This window comes from Bufo bufo, chromosome 11 (genome assembly GCF_905171765.1).
Source record: "Bufo bufo chromosome 11, aBufBuf1.1, whole genome shotgun sequence".
In the NCBI taxonomy this organism is placed as follows: Eukaryota; Metazoa; Chordata; class Amphibia; order Anura; family Bufonidae; genus Bufo; species Bufo bufo.
The window spans coordinates 33,601,704-33,621,116 of NC_053399.1; the positions used below are offsets into that span (position 1 = coordinate 33,601,704).

General features: G+C 45.7%; 1 protein-coding gene across 2 annotated transcripts in view; it reads right to left on the reverse strand.

Moving 5' to 3' along the window:
- SLC35F4 (solute carrier family 35 member F4) overlaps nucleotides 1-17,425 on the reverse strand; it is a 245,902-nt gene extending 228,477 nt beyond the window's left edge. For both annotated transcript variants that reach the window (XM_040411660.1, XM_040411659.1), the window contains exon 1: nucleotides 17,323-17,425. In XM_040411660.1, the coding sequence (XP_040267594.1) occupies nucleotides 17,323-17,425 (103 nt within the window). The remainder of the gene's footprint in view (nucleotides 1-17,322) is intronic.
- Nucleotides 17,426-19,413: the final 1,988 nt, after the last annotated feature.

A 19,413-nucleotide genomic window follows, 5' to 3' on the forward strand; every position in this document is an offset into this window, starting at 1 on the left:
AACATCTCCAATTTTGGGTCTTCCGGTAGGAAGGTGTAACATCCGCCATTTACAGTCAGCCTTCAGCAATGGTCATCAGCGATCATGTGTATACTTACAGAAAGAATGGCCACTTTGAGGTACTGTATACAGACGTCCCATCGCTGATCTATAGGATAAGGCAGGGTCCTGAATCTCCTTAAAGAGAAGGATCCTGTATGGAGACTTACTGGAAGTACTCCAGGGTATGGAGACTTACTGGAAGTACTCCAGGGTATGGAGACTTATTGGAAGTACTCCAGGGTAGGGAGACTTAATGGAAGTACTCCAGGGTAGGGAGACTTATTGGAAGTACTCCAGGGTAGGGAGACTTATTGGAAGTACTCCAGGGTAGGGAGACTTACTGGAAGTACTCCAGGGTAGGGAGACTTACTGGAAGTACTCCGGGGTATGGAGACTTATTGGAAGTACTCCGGGGTATGGAGACTTATTGGAAGTACTCCGGGGTATGGAGACTTATTGGAAGTACTCCGGGGTATGGAGACTTATTGGAAGTACTCCAGGGTATGGAGACTTATTGGAAGTACTCCAGGGTATGGAGACTTATTGGAAGTACTCCAGGGTATGGAGACCTATTGGAAGTACTCCAGGGTATGGAGACTTATTGGCAATGCTGCATGGGAAAGTAATCTCTTGGGGGATCTCTCTTTGCATATGAGCTATAGGATCAAAGGCCTAAACACCAACACATAATCACGGTGAAGGTTTAAACACCCAATGACTGCACAATGTTAATAAATGCTATAAAATCAGCTTCCTCATAGAGGAACATTTCATGATGACTCATCCCAAGCATAAAGAAATCTCGTCATTGTGTCCTACCCCACAAAGTCACTTCTGACCTTGCACACCTACAGAAACGATGACTGGAGAGATCTCTGGGATATACAGATGCCATTCATTATCACAGACGTCATATCCACCTTTCATATTTAAATGTAAAATTAAGCATTACGTCTGCTTTCATTTAATACATTTCTTTTCAGAGGTCGAGTCACATTAATTCTTTTGTGCTATTTTTAATTTTTTTTTTAAACATACCGTCATACTAGACACAGACTCCAGCAGTCTTACGGACGCACAGTCAGCATCATCGAAAATCTATAAAGTAAAGCCGTTCAACCTTTATATTAAAGGGGTTGTGTCATCTCAAACAGCCATCTTTTTCTAGTCCTGGACAACTCCATGAGGCCGTTGCTTGGCCATTCCGTGCATTGGGGACCGCAATTTACAATCCCCAATGCACGGGCAACATCTGTGCGGATTCCGCAAATGGATGCAGACCCATTCAACTTGACTGGGTCCGTGATCCATCAGCACCGCAAAAAAATAGAACGTTTCATTTTTTTTGCTGTGCGGAGGCATGGAGAGAAACCCCATGGAAGCTGTCCGTAGTGCTTCCGTGGGGTTCTGTGCCTCTGTTCCACACTTTCCAGATTGCAGACCCATTCACGTGCCTCCGTGCAAGAACGGCCGGGGCCCGTATATTGCCGACCTGCTGTTTGCAGACCGGCCAGGCAACGGATGTGTGCATGAGCCCTTACAAAGCATTTCCCTAACACTATGGCTACTATTAAAACTCCTATATATGAGACATCACTGAGCTATCCTAGAGCCCTGAACGGCAAAATCCTTCCAGCTATGTAGCAGAGCCGGAGAGGTTGATGCATCACTTGGCAGTCCAAATATGCAAAATGCAGCACAGCATTCATCCATGGGTATAGCGAGATACACACTGGATGGAGTACGGCCGTTTCACATCCATAGACGTTTTCTCAAGGACTAATGGAAGAAGGCATCAAGCCACCTTATATCCATAGTAGTCCGTAGTCCATCCAGTGTGTATCTCGTTATACCCGTGGAATGTACCTGCTGTAATAAAAGATTGCAAGTTTGTCCAAGGGTGAGTGCCGTGCTGTCTCTTCTATGTTTGGATTGTTTGGAATACCTTCTGTTGTGCACTGGACATCGTGGAACCACAAGTCTCAGGAGACCCGAGTGGACAAGCAGTAGTGCCGGCTGTAAGTCTTTCTATTGGATTGGCATCGCAGATTTAAAAGGGGTTTTCCCAAGTGTTTTTTACTGATGGTAGGTTATCAAAATCTTATTAGTGGGGGTCCAACACCTGGGACCCCTGCCGAACAGCCGTTTGAGAAGGCACCGACGCTCACAGCTTTCCGTAGGCCTTGTGAGTGACATCGCATTGATTAGTCACACGCTCTAGGCACAGCTCAGCCCCATCAAAGTGAATGGGGCTGAGCTGCAATACCAAGCACAGCCACTATACAATGTACGGCGCTATGCTGCAACTAGCCTTTCTGCTGCCTGAGGCAAAAAGTGAAATGGTGCCGCATCCAGCCCCACTGATGATACAGTACTATGATACACATGAATATAGAGAGATAGGCACTTCCACAATGGAAGCGCTTATTTCTCATGGCCCTGCCACTGCCCCCTCTTGTCGCTAGGTCTCGCTGCCTGAAGCAACCGCCTCACCTGGCCTCATTGGAGGTGCACCCCTGTGTGCTTGGTGTGCAGGACATTCACAAACGGCGCGTCAACGGGGGTCCTGGTTGATGGACCCCCCACCGATCAGATAATGATGACCTATCCAGAGAAAAAACCCTTTAACATTCTCAGGTCGGGAAGGATTGAATGACAACCCCTGCGGGAGCTTAAATGGAGGACATATTGACCGTTACCTAAATTTCCCAGGAAACCCTGGACCTAAGGATCTGGAGAATAGAATTTTTTTTACAACCTGACAGAAGACGACAACTAAAGGATTTATCATTTCTGGCGATTTATTAAAGAGAACCTGTCACCGGGATTTTGTGTATAGAGCTGAGGACATGGGTTGCTAGATGGCCGCTAGCACATCCACAATATCCAGTCCCCATAGCTCTGTGTGCTTTTATTGTGTAAAAAAAACGGATTTGATACATATGCAAATTACCCTGAGATGAGTCCTGTCCCTGATTCATCTCAGGGACAGGACTCATCTCAGGTTAATTTGCATATGTATCAAATAGTTTTTTTTTATACAATAAAAGCACACAGAGCTATGGGGACTGCGCATTGTGGATGTGCTAGCTGCCATCTAGCAACCCATGTCCTCAGCTCTATACCCAAAATCCCGGTGACAGGTTCCCTTTAAGGAGGAAATTCCCAACCTGTACTACAGCTCATGAGCTTGATCCAGCCTAGCCGTTTTTTGAGGCACTGACTACACAGAGCCTACCTATCGCGCTCTTCTCTAATCAGGTCTCATACTTGATTGGTTTTCTAGAATTCACTTGAGAGCTGCTAACCAAATACCACTTGACCATATTAGTCATCTAATAGATTCTCTTGACTGGTTTCATGTATAATTTACAAATGAGAATCCACTGAAGCAATTACCGAACAAGGCAAAAATCAATTACGATCTTACGTAGCGGTAACAAAGGAGCAAGAAGCAGGCGCCGCTTCAGCTACAAATTTGCATTGCTTAAATTTGCTTGCGCATAAAGCTCAGATTTTAGAAGACGTAATGAGGTTAGGAGCGACTATGGCATTCCATTTAAGCCATTCATTTGCGGGCCACATCTTGAAAATCAGTAATATGTGAAAGCGGGCAGACTGGTTTTTGTCGCAATTAGGAGAAGTCTGTGGCTGTAAATAGCCGAGGGGGGGGGGGGATTACTAATATTGCCGATATTGGGGAAAAAAGTCCACCGTTAGACCTGACCACGCCAATTATTCATCACCAATATCTATAGTCCCCACTTTTAATAATCCACTTCAAAAATTTAGATTTTGAATATTACTATTAGTGATGAGCAAATCAAAGCAGCCGAAGTGGAATTCAATCTGAAGTTTAGGAAAAATTTGATTCGCAATGAATCTGAATTTCCTCACACTTCGCGGTAACGAATCGTTTTTTTTTCTTCCTAAAATAGTGGCTACACGTGTTACAAAATGAAAGTAAGAAACCCGGGAACGCAAGATCCCCTATAATGCTATGCAGACAGCCAATCAGCAGCTAGCCAGCCCCTGTGATGTCACAGCCCTTTAAAAGCCTCATCCCACGCGGTCTCTGCCATTTCACTGTGAGCTGAGCATAGGGAGAGATGTGATAAGCGCTAGGGACAGTGTTGCTAAAAGCTTTTAATTGTGGAATAATGGATAGAGAGAGAGCAGGGACAGTGTAGGGAGAGCATAGGGAGAGCATAGGGAGACTGCAGGGACTGTAACCTGAAGCTGAAGGGATTCATAGGAGACCGAGCAGTTTGCACTCCCTATGTAGGGCACAGAGCTATCGAATAGAACAGTGTCCTCCTTGTTTAATAGATAAGCAGTTCTATTACGCCTCGATTCTCAAATTGGAGTAAATACGTTGTCTAGTGTTTTTGGGGTCACAGTAACTATTTCAGTACCAGAAAGGACTAGCTATGCATGTTGCTGCAATGCACAGTTATTTACACCAAGATACAATCTCCCTGCAGGCCGGAATATAGTTGATTTAACGTGCTTCGTGACAAATTAATTTGGAATGGAGCAAATTTTTTAAAAAAATAAAAATCTGCAAAACGTCCTAATTGAATTTTTGAAAACTTCACTCATTTCTAGTTACCATCAAACAGAGTGTCTGATTTAGAAAATCATTTTCAAATCTATTAGAGAATGGCTCTCTCTCTCATGGTGTATTCACACAGCTGTGTCAATTTTGCAGATCCGCAAAGCATGGATACCGTCCGCGTGCGTCCCGCTTCTCTGTGCAGACCCATTGACTTCAATGAGTCCGCGATTCGAATGTTGCAGCCAAAGATAGGACATGTCCTATCTCCTGCTCCGTGGCCGCACAGACCCAGAAGCGCGTTTAGTCTCCATCGGCCTAACGCGAGACCACACTTAGGTTACCTGCACGCAGGTGTGGGCCGTGTAACACTAAATCCACACCAAAATCTGTACGTGTTATTTGCAGATTTGGTCTCACCCTTGCATGGAAAAGGGTGAACTTCACACAAAAAAATTGACAAGCTGTGGATTTCAAAATCCTCACAGAAGGTCCATTTCCGAACAGAACGAAAAAGCAAAGTGTACATGAGATTTCTGAAATTTTATCAATTTTACTAGTACTGTATTACGCTGCATTTTTTTCCGCACAAGTATCGGCAAGTAATTCATAACATGTGCAGGTAGCCTTAGGCCTCTTTCACACGGGCGATGCGGGAAAAGGTGCAGGTGTGTTGCGGGAACATGCGCGATTTTTCCGCGCGAGTGCAAAACATTGTAATGCGTTTTGCACTCGCGTGAGAAAAATCGGCATGTTTGGTACCCAAACCCGAATTTCTTCACAGAAGTTCGGGTTTGGGCTAGGTGCTGGGTAGATTGTATTATTTTTCCTTATAACATGGTTATAAGGGAAAATAATAGCATTCTGAATACAGAATGTATAGTAAAATAGCGCTGGAGGGGTAAAAAAAATAAAAAAATTTAACTCCCCTTAATCCACTTGATCGCGCAACCCGGCATCTCTTCTGTCTTCTTTCTTTGCTGTGTGCAGGAAAAGGACCTGTGGTGACGTCACTCCGGTCATCACATGATCCATCACCATGGTAAAAGATCATGTGACGGACCAAGTGATGACCGGAGTGACGTCACCACAGGTCCTTTTCCTGCACACAGCAAAAAAGGAGACAGAAGAGAAGCCGGGCTGCGCGAGCAAGTGGTTTAAGGTGAGTTTAATTATATATTTATTTATTTTTTAACCCCTCCAGCCCTATTGTACTATGCATTCTGTATTCAGAATGCTATTATTTTCCCTTATAACCATGTTATAAGGGAAAATAATAATGATCGGGTCTCCATCCCCATCGTCTCCTAGCAACCGCGCGTGAAAATCGCACCGCATCCGCACTTGCTTGCGGATGCTTGCGATTTTCACGCAACCCCATTCATATCTATGGGGCCTGCGTTACGTGAAAAATGCACAATATAGAACATGCTGCGGTTTTCACACAACGCACAAGTGATGCGTGAAAATCACCGCTCATGTGAACAGCCCCATAGAAATGAATCAGTCGGGATTCAGTGCGGGTGCAATGCGTTCACCTCACGCATCGCATCCGCGCGGAATACTCGCCCGTGTGAAAGGGGCCTTAGTGTGTACATCGTGAGCTTTCCAGGCAAACACACCTAATGAACATCACAGAGCCTGTACAAAAAGCAATATCTTCTGACAAAGTCAGAGATAATAAGGAATCCATACAATAAAGTAGCTAAAAAATGGCTCCACATTTTAAAAAGTTGGCAGAGCCAATTAAAATGATATACTGTAATCTCACAATAAAACAATATAGAACTTCAAAGGGGTTGTACCACTATAACTGTTCTACATTTTTCAAGCCGACACCTAGCTTTGTAATTGCATGGATATGGATTTCATTGTCATCTCGGATTTGGTCTGAATAAGGGGCTGTTTGCACCCTGAAATCATTACATGTACAGAGAATTTATTTAAGAAATATCATCCTATGAATATATTAATAACTGCTACTATCCATTACTGGGAGCTTCAATCTGGAATAAGGTCATTTTGCTTGCTGTACATACCTACTGAAATCAATGAACTTACATTCTGGGTCATTGCAGGCAAGAACTAGTGTTGAGCGCAAATATTCGAATATAGTGCTATATATTCGCTATATCGAAAATTTGTCATTTTTTTACATCTGAAAACATGATTCCTCCCTGCTTCACAAGCAACTTAAGCAGGAAGGAATCATGTTTTCATATGGAAAAAAAATGACTAATATTCTAAAAAACGAATACATAGCAATATAGGGAATATATTCGTTATTTAGAATATTCGCCTTTTTTTTTCCCAATCTGTACAGTTGTTCGCATACTCCTCCCCGACAAGTGTCCCCGTCACCATGGGAACGCCTGTGGGTTAGAAAATACCATCTGATCAGAGTTTTCACTGAGATCGTGAAATACTCTAAAACAAGAATATGTAGCAATATAGCGAATATTCGTAAAATACACATATTAGCCATAGCCAACCAATAAAAAAGTTGCCTTATACAGTTAAAATCGCAATACGCGAATAATTAAATCGCATATTATTCGCGATAAATAGAATAATGACGAATATCTGATTTCTACGAATATTCAATCGAATATTCGCAAAATCGAATATGGCACCTCCCGCTCATCACTAGCAAGAACATGCTCTCATTGTGGTAGCCCAGCTTTAGATTGCAGGGTTTTTATATGTTAGTCACTCAATTGAACCCAATACTGTATGTGATCAGTCCTGACTACAGTAGATGACTGCATAATGATGATATAAGAACATATGACTAGGCTACCATAATGTACCGGAAAATGAAAAAAAGAACACCTGGAAAACTTAATGCAATCGGGCCGAGACTGACAATATATAAACTGCAAGTGGCGCTTTGTTAGCGATCACACAAGCAAGGTGGTGCGCCCTTTGTTTTGGGTTCTGCAGCAGGGTAGATGTTCACGAATCACGCAGGGTCACATTAGCACCGGGTGGTATTTCCACCTGCTACGATACAGGCTGCCACTCTGGCCTGGTAAAGGTCATACAGATGTTGGCCATCGTCCTCTAAGCTCTTTCGTCTTGGACCTGTAGTTCAGCCGAAGTGGTTGTTATCTGCTGTCCATGGGAGATCCGTCGCCCCATCCAGTCCCAGACATTCTCAATGAGGGAAAGATCTGGTGATCAAGCTGACCAGGGGAGCTGCTGGATACCCTGAAGAGCACCTTGTGTAGCATTGATTGAAACACCACGTCGCAGTAGGACGGGTTACACAATGTCTAGGACATCCTGAGGGCTGGTCAATGTTTTCTCTACAAATATCAGACAGGAATGGCCTTAGGAGCTAATGGCCCATACCTCCCAAACGCCCCGAATCTGGAGGCACAGTCAGTGGCTGTTCCACGGTCCCGGTACGGAGGAGGTATGTCCCGCTCTCTGGTAGCTGTCCCTGCTTCCATAGGATGCAGAGACAGCTGCCTGTAATGATGAAGCAAGAGCCGTTCGTCCGCTCTCTGCTTCATCATTCCTTCCCCCCTGCCGGCGCTCCACACTGCAGGTCTGGGTGGGGGGTGGGGCCGGCAGCTCTGTGTGTCCTGCTGCTGCTGGGGAACGAGGTGAGTATGTGGAGGTTTTTTTTACTGCCTGTGAAGGGGGCACTTTAATGGGCATATTACTATCAGGAGTCACTTTAATGGGCATATTACTGTCAGGGGGCACCTATCTGGCAAAACTACTGAGAGGGGGCGCCTATCTGGCCATAACTACTGAGAGGGGGCGCCTATCTGGCCATAACTACTGAGAGGGGGCGCCTATCTGGCCATAACTACTGAGAGGGGGCGCCTATCTGGCCATAACTACTGAGAGGGGGCGCCTATCTGGCCATAACTACTGAGAGGGGGCGCCTATCTGGCCATAACTACTGAGAGGGGGCGCCTATCTGGCCATAACTACTGAGAGGGGGCGCCTATCTGGCCATAACTACTGAGAGGGGGCGCCTATCTGGCCATAACTACTGAGAGGGTGCACCTATCTGGCCATAACTACTGAGAGGGTGCGCCTATCTGGCCATAACTACTGAGAGGGGCGCCCATCTGGCCATAACTACTGAGCGGCGGCACCTTTTTAGCCATAACTACTGAGGGGGGGCACCTATGTGGCCATAACTACTGAGAGGGGGCACCTATCTGGCCATAACTACTGAGGGGGGGCACCTATCTGGCCATAACTACTGAGGGTGGGCACCTATGTGGCCATAACTACTGAGAGGGGGCACCTATGTGGCCATAACTACTGAGAGGGGGCACCTATCTGGCCATAACTACTGAGGGGGGGCACCTATCTGGCCATAACTACTGAGGGTGGGCACCTATGTGGCCATAACTACTGAGAGGGGGCACCTATGTGGCCATAACTACTGAGCGGGGGCACCTATCTGGCCATAACTACTTGGGGGGGGGCACCTATGTGGCCATAACTTCTGAGAGGGGACACCTATCTTGCCATAAATACTGAGATGGGGCACCTATCTGGCCATGACTACTGAGAGGGGGCACCTATCTGGCCATAATTACTGTGAGGGGGCACATATCTAGGCATAACTACCGTGAAGGGGCACATATCTAGGCATAACTACTGTGGGGTCACATATCTGGCCATCACTACTGTGAGGGGCACATATCTGGGCATCGCTACTGTAAGGGGGCACATATCTGGGCATCGCTGTGAGGGGCACATATCTGGCCATAACTACTGTGAGGGGCACATATCTGGGCATCGCTACTGTAAGGGGGCACATATCTGGGCATCGCTACTGTGAGGGGCACATATCTGGGCATTGCTACTGTGAGGGGCACATATCTGGGCATCGCTACTGTAAGGGGGCACGTATCTGGGCATCGCTACTGTAAGGGGGCACATATCTGGGCATCGCTACTGTGAAGGGGGCACAATGTTAGCATAACTACTGTGTGGTGGCATAAAGGAGGAATAATTACTATGTGGGGGCATTTAGGGGACTGGGTGGGATTAGGTGTTTAGTTATGTTTTTGGTGGAATTAGAGGCGTGGCCTAGTGTGGAAAAAATTGCGAGCGCCGCACATAGTGTCCCTCTTCCTTCTTTTCAAAAGTTGGGAGGTATGCCCAACACCATGAACTCTGATTAGGCCATCAATGGCAAACAACTATTCATCTATCCCCTTCAGTGCATACTTAATAAAACTTGGCAAGGACAAATCAGCAATGATAGCACATCCAGAAAGCACATCCAGAAAGAACATCCAAGTGCTATGTATAAATAACATCTCTTTCAGTTAATATACAGCAGCCATGAGAGGCACGAGTCGAGCCTTAGGCTGGCTATGCCTGGATGTAGACATCTGGATATGTGGATGATGTGCAGTGTCATTTATAAATGCAGGCATTTGAATATCTGTGTTAAAGAATTACCGTTGCAAAGGCTGTGATTTCCATTTGATGGACTTCTTTAGATCTTCTTTTCACATGAAGTTTTTTTAGTGGCTTTTGTCTGCACTTTTTGCGTTTTTAGTGGTGTTTTTTGCACCTGCATATTTTGGTGCATTTTGTTGCGTAAAAACGCCAGCTCCAGATGTTAGCTGAAGGTCTATGGCAAATATGAAACGCATTAGGTGGAGTTTTAGTCATTAGGGGGAGTTTTTTGGGGAATCGGTAAATAGAGGGTGGCCGCCCTTGAACAGGGTTGGCATGTTCTGGACATAGAAGCGAATCTCAGAGGTGGGACCCACATCTTTTTGACATTGATGGCATGTCCTAGCAATATGCTATCAACGTCTGAGATGGGAATACCCCTTTAAGCATTGGTTCACTCCTATTAACGCAAGCCATAAATCAACACTGACCTTCTAACATCAGTGAGCGTCCAGGATATAATTCTTAATAGTATTGATTTACTTCTAATAAGTGTCAACCACAAATGACCCCACAATAGTTACCCAATACTAGTGATCGTAAAACGGAGAAGATCCTGAAGTTGTGTATAGCAACTAAATTTTGGACTCCATTTGAGCCTTTCTGGTTTTTTCATTTTTTTTTGCCAGAGAGAATAGGCTAATAGGAAGCCGAGATAAGTGGAACTGTCCTCAAACGGGAGGTGATCAGTATCGATTTTCTAACAAAATAGCAGCTCACCTCATGAAGGTCTGGTTTAGAGAACTCATTTCAAGTCATGATCCACATGGTACCACCCACTGATTTCAATGGGAATTGTGTAATATTTTATCTACCCTGTGGTGGCAGTGCTAAGAAATGAAAGAGCGCCCGTCAGCAGGATCAACCCCAATAAAGCAGGCACCCTGCTTTATGCAAATGAGCCTCTAGGAGCAACGGGGGCGTTACCATTACACCTAGAGGCTCTGCTCTCTCTGCAACTGCCGCACCCTCTGCACTTTGATTGCCAGGACCAGGCAGTGTAAAAGTGATCACACCTGGTCATGTCAGTCAAAGTGCAGAGGATGCAGCAGTTGCAGAGAGAGCAGAGCCTCTAGGTGTAATGGTAACGCCCCCGTTGCACCTAGAGACTCATTTGATTATATTAAAACCTCATTTTTCTCAGCAATGCGGGCACATATGAACATGGGACCAACACAGATGCCTTCAGCTGCCAAGCGCACATGTAACAGGTCAGCCAGTGTCATAGGGACAAATCTGCTGACAGATGCCCTTTACAGCTTTATGGTGGTGGATGAATTGTGATATTGCAGTATATCATGATTGGCTTTGTTATAATATTTACATGCAAACTTTACCTTTGGTTTCCAATCAGCTAATACGCTAATTATATTTTAGAAAATTGTCTTCTTATTCAATTATCAAAGTGTGAATCTTCTAGACCTTTACTAGGAGAATCATTTTCTCTCCACACAGATAAGTAATTAACACCTGCACTGAATTCTTAATGATACGACTTGCCAATTATCTAGAAACCACAATTAATTACAATATAATTCAAATGCACAAAGGCAGTCTGTTCAGTTGGGCGTACAATCTCCATCCCCATTAGGAAGCGTAAGAAAGGCTACGTGAGAATGATTTGGGATCTGTCATTACCTAAACTAGGAGCTCCAGACACTGACTACCCGACTGAGAATGCTAATGTCTGAATGTTGAAAGAAAGAGTTGTCCGGAGTAGAAATTCGTTCACACTTCGTATACTGGTAAAAGGTGAATTGCGTTATGGATTCCGTTACCACGGACCATAACGCAATTCTATGACGGAATGCCTTTAGAGGCATTCAGTTGTTCATTCCATCATAGTAGAAGTCTATGGGCTGCAAAAACGGATCCGTCCCGTTATGCAGGGGAGTCCTCTCCGGACGGATCCGTCCCGTTATGCAGGTGAGTCCTCTCCGGACGGATCCGTTATGCAGGCCATAGACTTCTATTATGACGGAAATGAATAACGGAATGCCTCTAAAGGCATTCTGTTATGCATTCCGTCATAGAATTGCGTTATGGTCTGTGGTAACGGAATCCATAACGCAATTCACCTTTTACCAATAAACTAAACATGAGCGAATTTCATAACCGGAAATGAATGGGAAGCACACTGCGCACTGCTCCATATGGCTTGGTTATTTTCAGCAGTCCCATAGAAATGAAAGGAGGGCACCCTCTGGCACTTTGCTGGCTAAGGATAGGCACTCTGGGACCAGCACCTATCAGACATTGGGGGGGCATATCCTAGCAATATGCCCCCAATGTCCAAGATGGGCCAACCCCTTTAAGTCAATGTCTTCAACTATGGTGATTATTGATTGGACAATTTTCGAAAGAAAGTAGCTTTAACTGGAAACTTTAAAGGGGTTTTGTAACCCTTTACAATTGATGGCCTATCCTCAGGATAGGCCATCACTGTCTGATCCCATATCTCGCACCCCCGAGAATGTGCGCGGTTCTGCAGTAGCTCAGCTCCATCCATTGTGCAGTAGACCGAGCCAGTTACTACACCACCTCTTCCATTCACTTTATTGGAGACAGTTCTGCAGTTACCAGCAACGTCCAGTGTACAACAGGTAGTTCCGATGCAGGATCTACTGTAGGACGGCTGCTCTTTGGGGGTGTAGGGTTTTGGACCCTCACCTGTCAGATAGTCATGGTCAATTCTAACAATAGCCCATCACTTGTAAAGGGTTGGACTGTTTGCTTCGTTCAGTACTTGGACCACCTTGTCAACCAATCAGTTTGGGCTGCCGACAACCCTAATATATCTGTTAAAAGCCTCATGTACACATTATGGCTCCATTTAACTTCCATGTTTGTATGGTGCCTTAATAAGACACCCATAGACATCCACTGGGCCATGCTGTACCGCTGTATGCCTACAATTTCGCACTTGTCTGGTAGATTCCATAGAACAGGGCGAAGTGGCATGCTCCTTTGAATAATAGAATATCTTTGCAATACGACAACCTAGAGCCGCATACAATGGAACATTTAGCGAATATGGCTCGCAGGAACACAGGTATAGCGGTGCAGAAACTCCGTCACCCTCAGATTGCCTCCGTACAGTCTTGGTACATAGGACTTGTGGGCAGTGGCCTTAGGGAAAGTCAAAAATGCAATTTCAGGGTTTACTTTCTTGAATATAAATTAGTGAGACGATTACAATGATACAAACATTTACATACTAAGCTGCTTGTATTGTGCTTTGTAACAGTTTACACTTTTTAGGCTACCTTCACACTTGCTTTTTTAATTCCAGTATAGAGATCCGGCAAGAGGATCTCAATACCAGAATTAAACGGATCCGTTCCGTTAGGATGCGGTTGTGTGAAATCAAAAAGGGAAAAAAACGGATCCGTCAACCATTGACTTTCAATGTACATAGTGACGGATCCAGTTGTTTTAAGCTCCTAAAAAAAAACGGATCTGTCACCACTGACTCACTTTGTTTTCAGTGCTGGATCCGGCTTGCAGCGGTTTTGCGTCCGGTCGCAAAACGGAATGCTGACGGAACGGAAGACATCCTGATGCCTCCTGAACGGATCTCTTTCCGTTCAGATTGCATTAAGACTAAACTGAAAAGATTTTTGTTTTTTTCCGCTATTGAGATCCTCTGCCAGATCTAAATAACGGAAAACAACGCAACTGTGAAAATAGCCTTAGTATGCAATGATTGTGATTACTAATATATGTTAAAGGCAATTCCCATTGTATATAGATAGAATACCACTTCAAGCTTTAACAGATCAATACTGGGTCCATCTGCTGCATCTATACCTTCCATAGGGGAAAATTTATTAACCCCTTAATGACCAGCTTTTTTTTTTTTTTTTTTTGCCTCTCCGTGTTTATAAGGGTATTCTGGTTGTGGATAAGTGACAAATATTAGATGATTTGGGGTCCTACTGGTCATGAGAATGGGGGCCCCATAACCCGTGGAATCCCCCCTCCCCAAAATAAACAGAGAGGGTGGTCAGGCATGCGTGCAGCTGCTCCATTTATTTCTATGGGCGTTCCGGAAATAGATGAGCGATGAGCATCTTTGGAACTCCCATTGAAATGAATGGAGCAGCCGTGTACATGCCGACTGGCCAGCATGTTCATTTCGGGCGGCACCACGGTGTAGGGGGCCCCCAATCTTATGATCTGTGGAAGTCCCAATTTTTTTTACTTTATGGCAATAAAATGTACTTTATGTAAAATAATCACTTTTTTTATTATTTTGTGAGGGGTTTTATTTATTTAAAGTATCACTAACCTTTTAACAAACTTTGCATTAATCAGTAGTACACTGTGTGTACATGAAGAATGACACAACTATTTCTGGCTATTATATCACTTGTATCTGGCGTTTTTTAGCAGTTTTCCGTTGTGCATGCTGAATGGCCAGTTCACAGTTCTCTCAGATATGGTAAGTGGAGACTAGCTTACATCCAATGCACACAGAAAGTAGAGGAGAATCTGCTTCCTAATCTTCTCTTACTCAGCCAGAAGCAGCCCCAGGATCATGGAGAACATTACAGAGGGGTAATGACCTGTAGGATTGTAAAAAAAATGGACTGGTGCATTCATCTATAGTAGGGTCTTTGTCTGTGCGGGTCTCCTCCATTTAACTCCTGCTGCTGCTCACTCCTCCCCCTTCTCCTCTCCATAGACTTGTATTGACGTGTAATATGATACTTCAGCAGAGCTGGCACATCTTGAGACAGATTTTAAGCTTATTTTAAATTAAAAAGTAATCAGCAAGGAGAGGTAAACAGTTGATAACATAAGAACTAGATATTTCTCACTGATAAGACACATTATAAAGTTTCTTGAGGTCACTTGAACTATTGATCTATGCAAAGTTGTGTGAAAAGTTAGTGATGCTTTAACAGTTGGGAATTAAGCTACCTTGCTGTAGAGCAAAAGGCTGCACTAAGAACCAGAGCTGTTCGTTACAGTGCTCACAGTAGCACTCAGCTCCCCCTAAAAGATTACAAAGTGACAGTAGGTGGTCATTAAGGGTTTAAGACTGGCAATGTGTCCAGCATCAGCATAAGATTATTATTATTTATTATTAAAGCGCCATTCATTCCATAGCGCTGTACATATGAAAAGAGGTATACATACATAAGACGAATTACAAACTGGTACAGAAGGAGAGAGGGCCCTGCCCGTGAGGGCTTACAATCTACATGTAAGATTGTAATAGTGAATAACTGCGGTACATGTTGGGCCAACCACACGCCAGAACTCAAATCAACTCCAGCCAGAAAATAAAGTATATTTCTGGTGTAAAGTGCAGGCAGCACAGGTCCCATCTGCTTCTTGTACAGTGAATGGAACAGGAAGCACAGCTCTGTCCAAAGTCTAGTGGCCGTGCTGTGTACTGCAGCCTAGCACCCAATGAAGTGAATGGTACCTAAGGGGCAGTAACCTTCTATGACCACTACACTTTGAATGAAACTGTGCTTCCTGCTCCGTTCACAGTGCTAGTTCTAGAGCTGGAGGGAACAACGGATCCATGGGGGGTGCAGGTGTCCGATATTAATTACTTACCCTATGAGGATAGGTTATCAATATCAGGATCTTGGAAAACCCCTTTAAGGCTGGGTTCACACCTGAGCGTTTTACAGCGCGTTCCTACGCACTGTAAAACGCTCAACAGGCAAGAACCAATGATCCCCTATGGGCATGGTTCTTACCTGAGCGTTTTACAGCGCGTACGAACGCGCTGTAAAAACGCCCTACGCCCCAAGAAGTACAGGAGCTTCTTTGGGGCGTATGGTCACGCGTTCCCGTACATAGACTTCCGGGAACGCGCGACAATGGGCGTTTGCTTGTTGCCGGCCCGCGAATAGGAACGCCCGATAAAATCGCGCATACAGAGCGCTCCATACAGTACGCTCAGGTGTGAACCCAGTGTTAGTCTCAGGATATAAACAAGACTATTCCGATGCACTGACAGCAAGCAGATATATTGAAAGTGCTGAAGAATTGGAACACACAGTAAACTGGAAACTTGCACAATTGATCAATACACAATGTAGATGCCGTAGAGACAAACCATGTAAGATGTTAGCGAAGTGGAGTCACATTATCCACCCTATGAATAAAGGAGTGGAGGGGGGGGGGGGGGTCCTTCCCTGGATGTATAAGGATATCCTGATATAGAACAGCTTGCAAACCGATTTTGGTGAAGTAAGGATAGTTGATGTCAAGATTTTTATATTAACGGGCATTTGTCAGCAGATCTGTACCTATGAAACTGCGCTCGGCAACTAAAGACATCTGTGTTGATCCCATGTTCATATGTGCCCGCATTGTTGAGAAAAATAATATTTCCATATATGCAAATGAGCCTCTAGGAGCAATGGGGGCGTTGCCGTTACACCTAGAGGCTCTGCTCCTTCTGCAGCTGCCGCGTCCTCTCCACTTTGACAGGTCCGGGCAGTGAAAACGCCATCACACCCGATCCTGCCAAAGTGCAGAGGGTGCAGCAGTTGCAGAAAAATTGGCGCCTCTAGGTGTAATGGTAACGCCCCCGTTGCTCCTAGAGGCTCATTTGCATATAACAACACATCATTTTCTCAGGAACACGGGACCAGCACAGATGCCTTCAGCTGCCAAGCGCACATGTAACAGCTCAACCAGTGTCATAGGTACAAAACTGCTGACAGATGCCCTTTAGGCATGCTTATATAAAACTGTAAAACCAAAAGCAATAAAGACACAATATAAATCTCTAGGGAGTAGGTCAGCATAAAGTAGTTGGGTTGTCACACGATAGATCGCTATGTGCTGCCATGTGATCCTGCAATCTGTAGTAAATAAAACCTACTGTATAATAATATATGAGGCTTGGATCTTCTGGATCTGCCCTCCGCTGCTGGGGAACTACAAGTTGAATTATACCCATCTTATATCCTTCAGTGTGAATAAACCCACCCTGCGCAGGAGGCATACAGAACATTTGCCCACAGTCCTGCCAGATAAAGACCAACCACTAAGAGGTACTGTACGCTGCAATTCTTCACCTACCTACATGCTGCTGTGCTGCGACTGGCACGTCATGCAGTAACCATTAGAAGGTTTAACAATTCTTCTCGCAGACATACACAATTAGATTTTGCCCTCATTAATTAATCATCTGATAAAACCAAGAAAAACCTCACCCTTAAACAGCACTAATAACACATCACTAATACGTACAGAGCAAACGTTGCATTGCTGAGCAGTCACATATGAAGGAATTTGGTTCATCTTACGTTTCTGGCTGGAGTAACCTGGGTAATACCCATAATATCCAGTGATCCTTAAGATCCGGTCTTCTATGGTCGCCACACCGTTGGGGGCTGCTTTGACATCCATAAAGACTGAAGGTATTGTCCTCTTGGTTCAGTTGAAATGTTCAGAGCTCAATCTGCTTTGGTCACAAGGGCTGCCCGGGGTCCTGACTAATACTTGTGCTGCAGGGCACTGGACGTCACTGGATGGTGAGCAGCACACACTGCTGGACCAGTGCTGCTCAAACTGGTGAGTGACACTGGGGCTACTGGTGAAGGTTCACCACTGCACTTTAGTCACAGCAGCTGGTCCACACTTATGGTGACACTAGAGCTGCTGTCCTATGTGCTGATCTAAAGTTATAGTGACACTAGAGCTGCTGTCCCTGGTGCTGATCCACACTTATGGTGACAATAGTCTTGATGTCCCAGGTTCTAATCCAAACTAATACTGACACTAGTACTGCTGTCCCAGGTGCTGATCTACAATTATGGTGACACTAGTACTGCTGTCCCAGGTCCTGATCTACACTTACAGTGACAATAGTCTTGATATGCCAGGTTCGGATCCACACTAATACTGACACTAGTACTGCTGTCCTAGGTTCTGATCCACTATCCAGGCTTTACACTAGCTCCGGCAGTTGCTGCTGTCCAGGTGCTGGATCACATTAGTGCCGCTGTGCTGCTGTCCAGGTGCTGCTCCCCTCTACTGTCCCAGGGTGCTGCTCCCCTCTACTGTCCCAGGGTGCTGCTCCCCTCTACTGTCCCAGGGTGCTGCTGCCCAGGTGCTGGATCACATTAGTGCCGCTGTGCTGCTGTCCAGGTGCTGCACCCCTCTACTGTCCCAGGGTGCTGCTTCCCTCTACTGTCCCAGGGTGCTGCTCCCCTCTATTATCCCAGGGTGCTGCTCCCCTCTACTGTCCCAGGGTGCTGCTCCCCTCTACTGTCCCAGGGTGCTGCTGAACAGTTGCTGCACCCCTCTACTGTCCCAGGGTGCTGCACAACTCTACTATCCCAGGGTGCTGCTGTCAAGGGTGCTGCACCCCTCTACTGTCCCAGGGTGCTGCTGTCCAGGTGTTGCACCGTTCTACTGTCCCAGGGTGCTGCTCCCCTCTACTGTCCCAGGGTGCTGCTCCCCTCTACTGTCCCAGGGTGCTGCACTCCTCTAATATCCCAGGGTGCTGCTGAACAGGTGCTGCTCCCCTCTACTGTCCCAGGGTGCTGCTGTCCAGGTGCTGCTCCCCTCTACTGTCCCAGGGTGCTGCACCCCTCTAATATCCCAGGGTGCCCATACCCTGCTGCCTGAGGCGCTTGCTGAGAACCTCGGCCCCAGTCCCGGGTGGGAGCCGCTCTCCCAGGTGCTGAGTCCCGGCCTCCGCTAGTGCTGACGGTGCTGTCCCCGGTAGGTGCCGGCTCTCTCCTGGTCTGGACTGAGGACTGCAGGATCCGCTCTGAGCTCCCCCCGCTGGTGTGAACACGGTCCTCGCTGCGGTCGGTGTAGGATGCTTCACATCACCGCATTAGCCCCGTACACGCCGGCCTCTGTGTCATTCAGGAGCGCACAACTTCTGCCTGCAGGGTTTTAGTGGGGCGACTAGGGGGCGCTGCTGTGAAGTCATTGGATGGTACTGCTGGGAATGGGATATCTCAGCTCCTGTTCCTCCAGGAAGACTGGGGATTTCATGACATAGGAGAATTATTTCACATCAAATGCAATAGGTGAAAGATGGGCCGATTGTAGTTGGAATTATGGATAATAGAAAATAGAACCTTTATTTTTAAAAGATTTTACTATAAAATTTACTAGACTGGGGAAAGCTGCTCAAATAAGGGATGTGTATATTTATTAGGGCTCATGCACACAAAGGTGGTTTGGCCCCGCATCTGTGCCGCGTTTTTTTTTTTGCATTTCGTGCGCTGTCCGAATCCATTGCTCCGTTCCGCGGGGCCGCAAACAAAATATAGAATAGGCATTTCTATTAGCGGCCACCCATTCCGTTCCGCAAATTGTGTAACGCACGTGGGGGCGGCTTCCGTGTTTTGCGGATGCGCAATTTGCAGACCACAAAA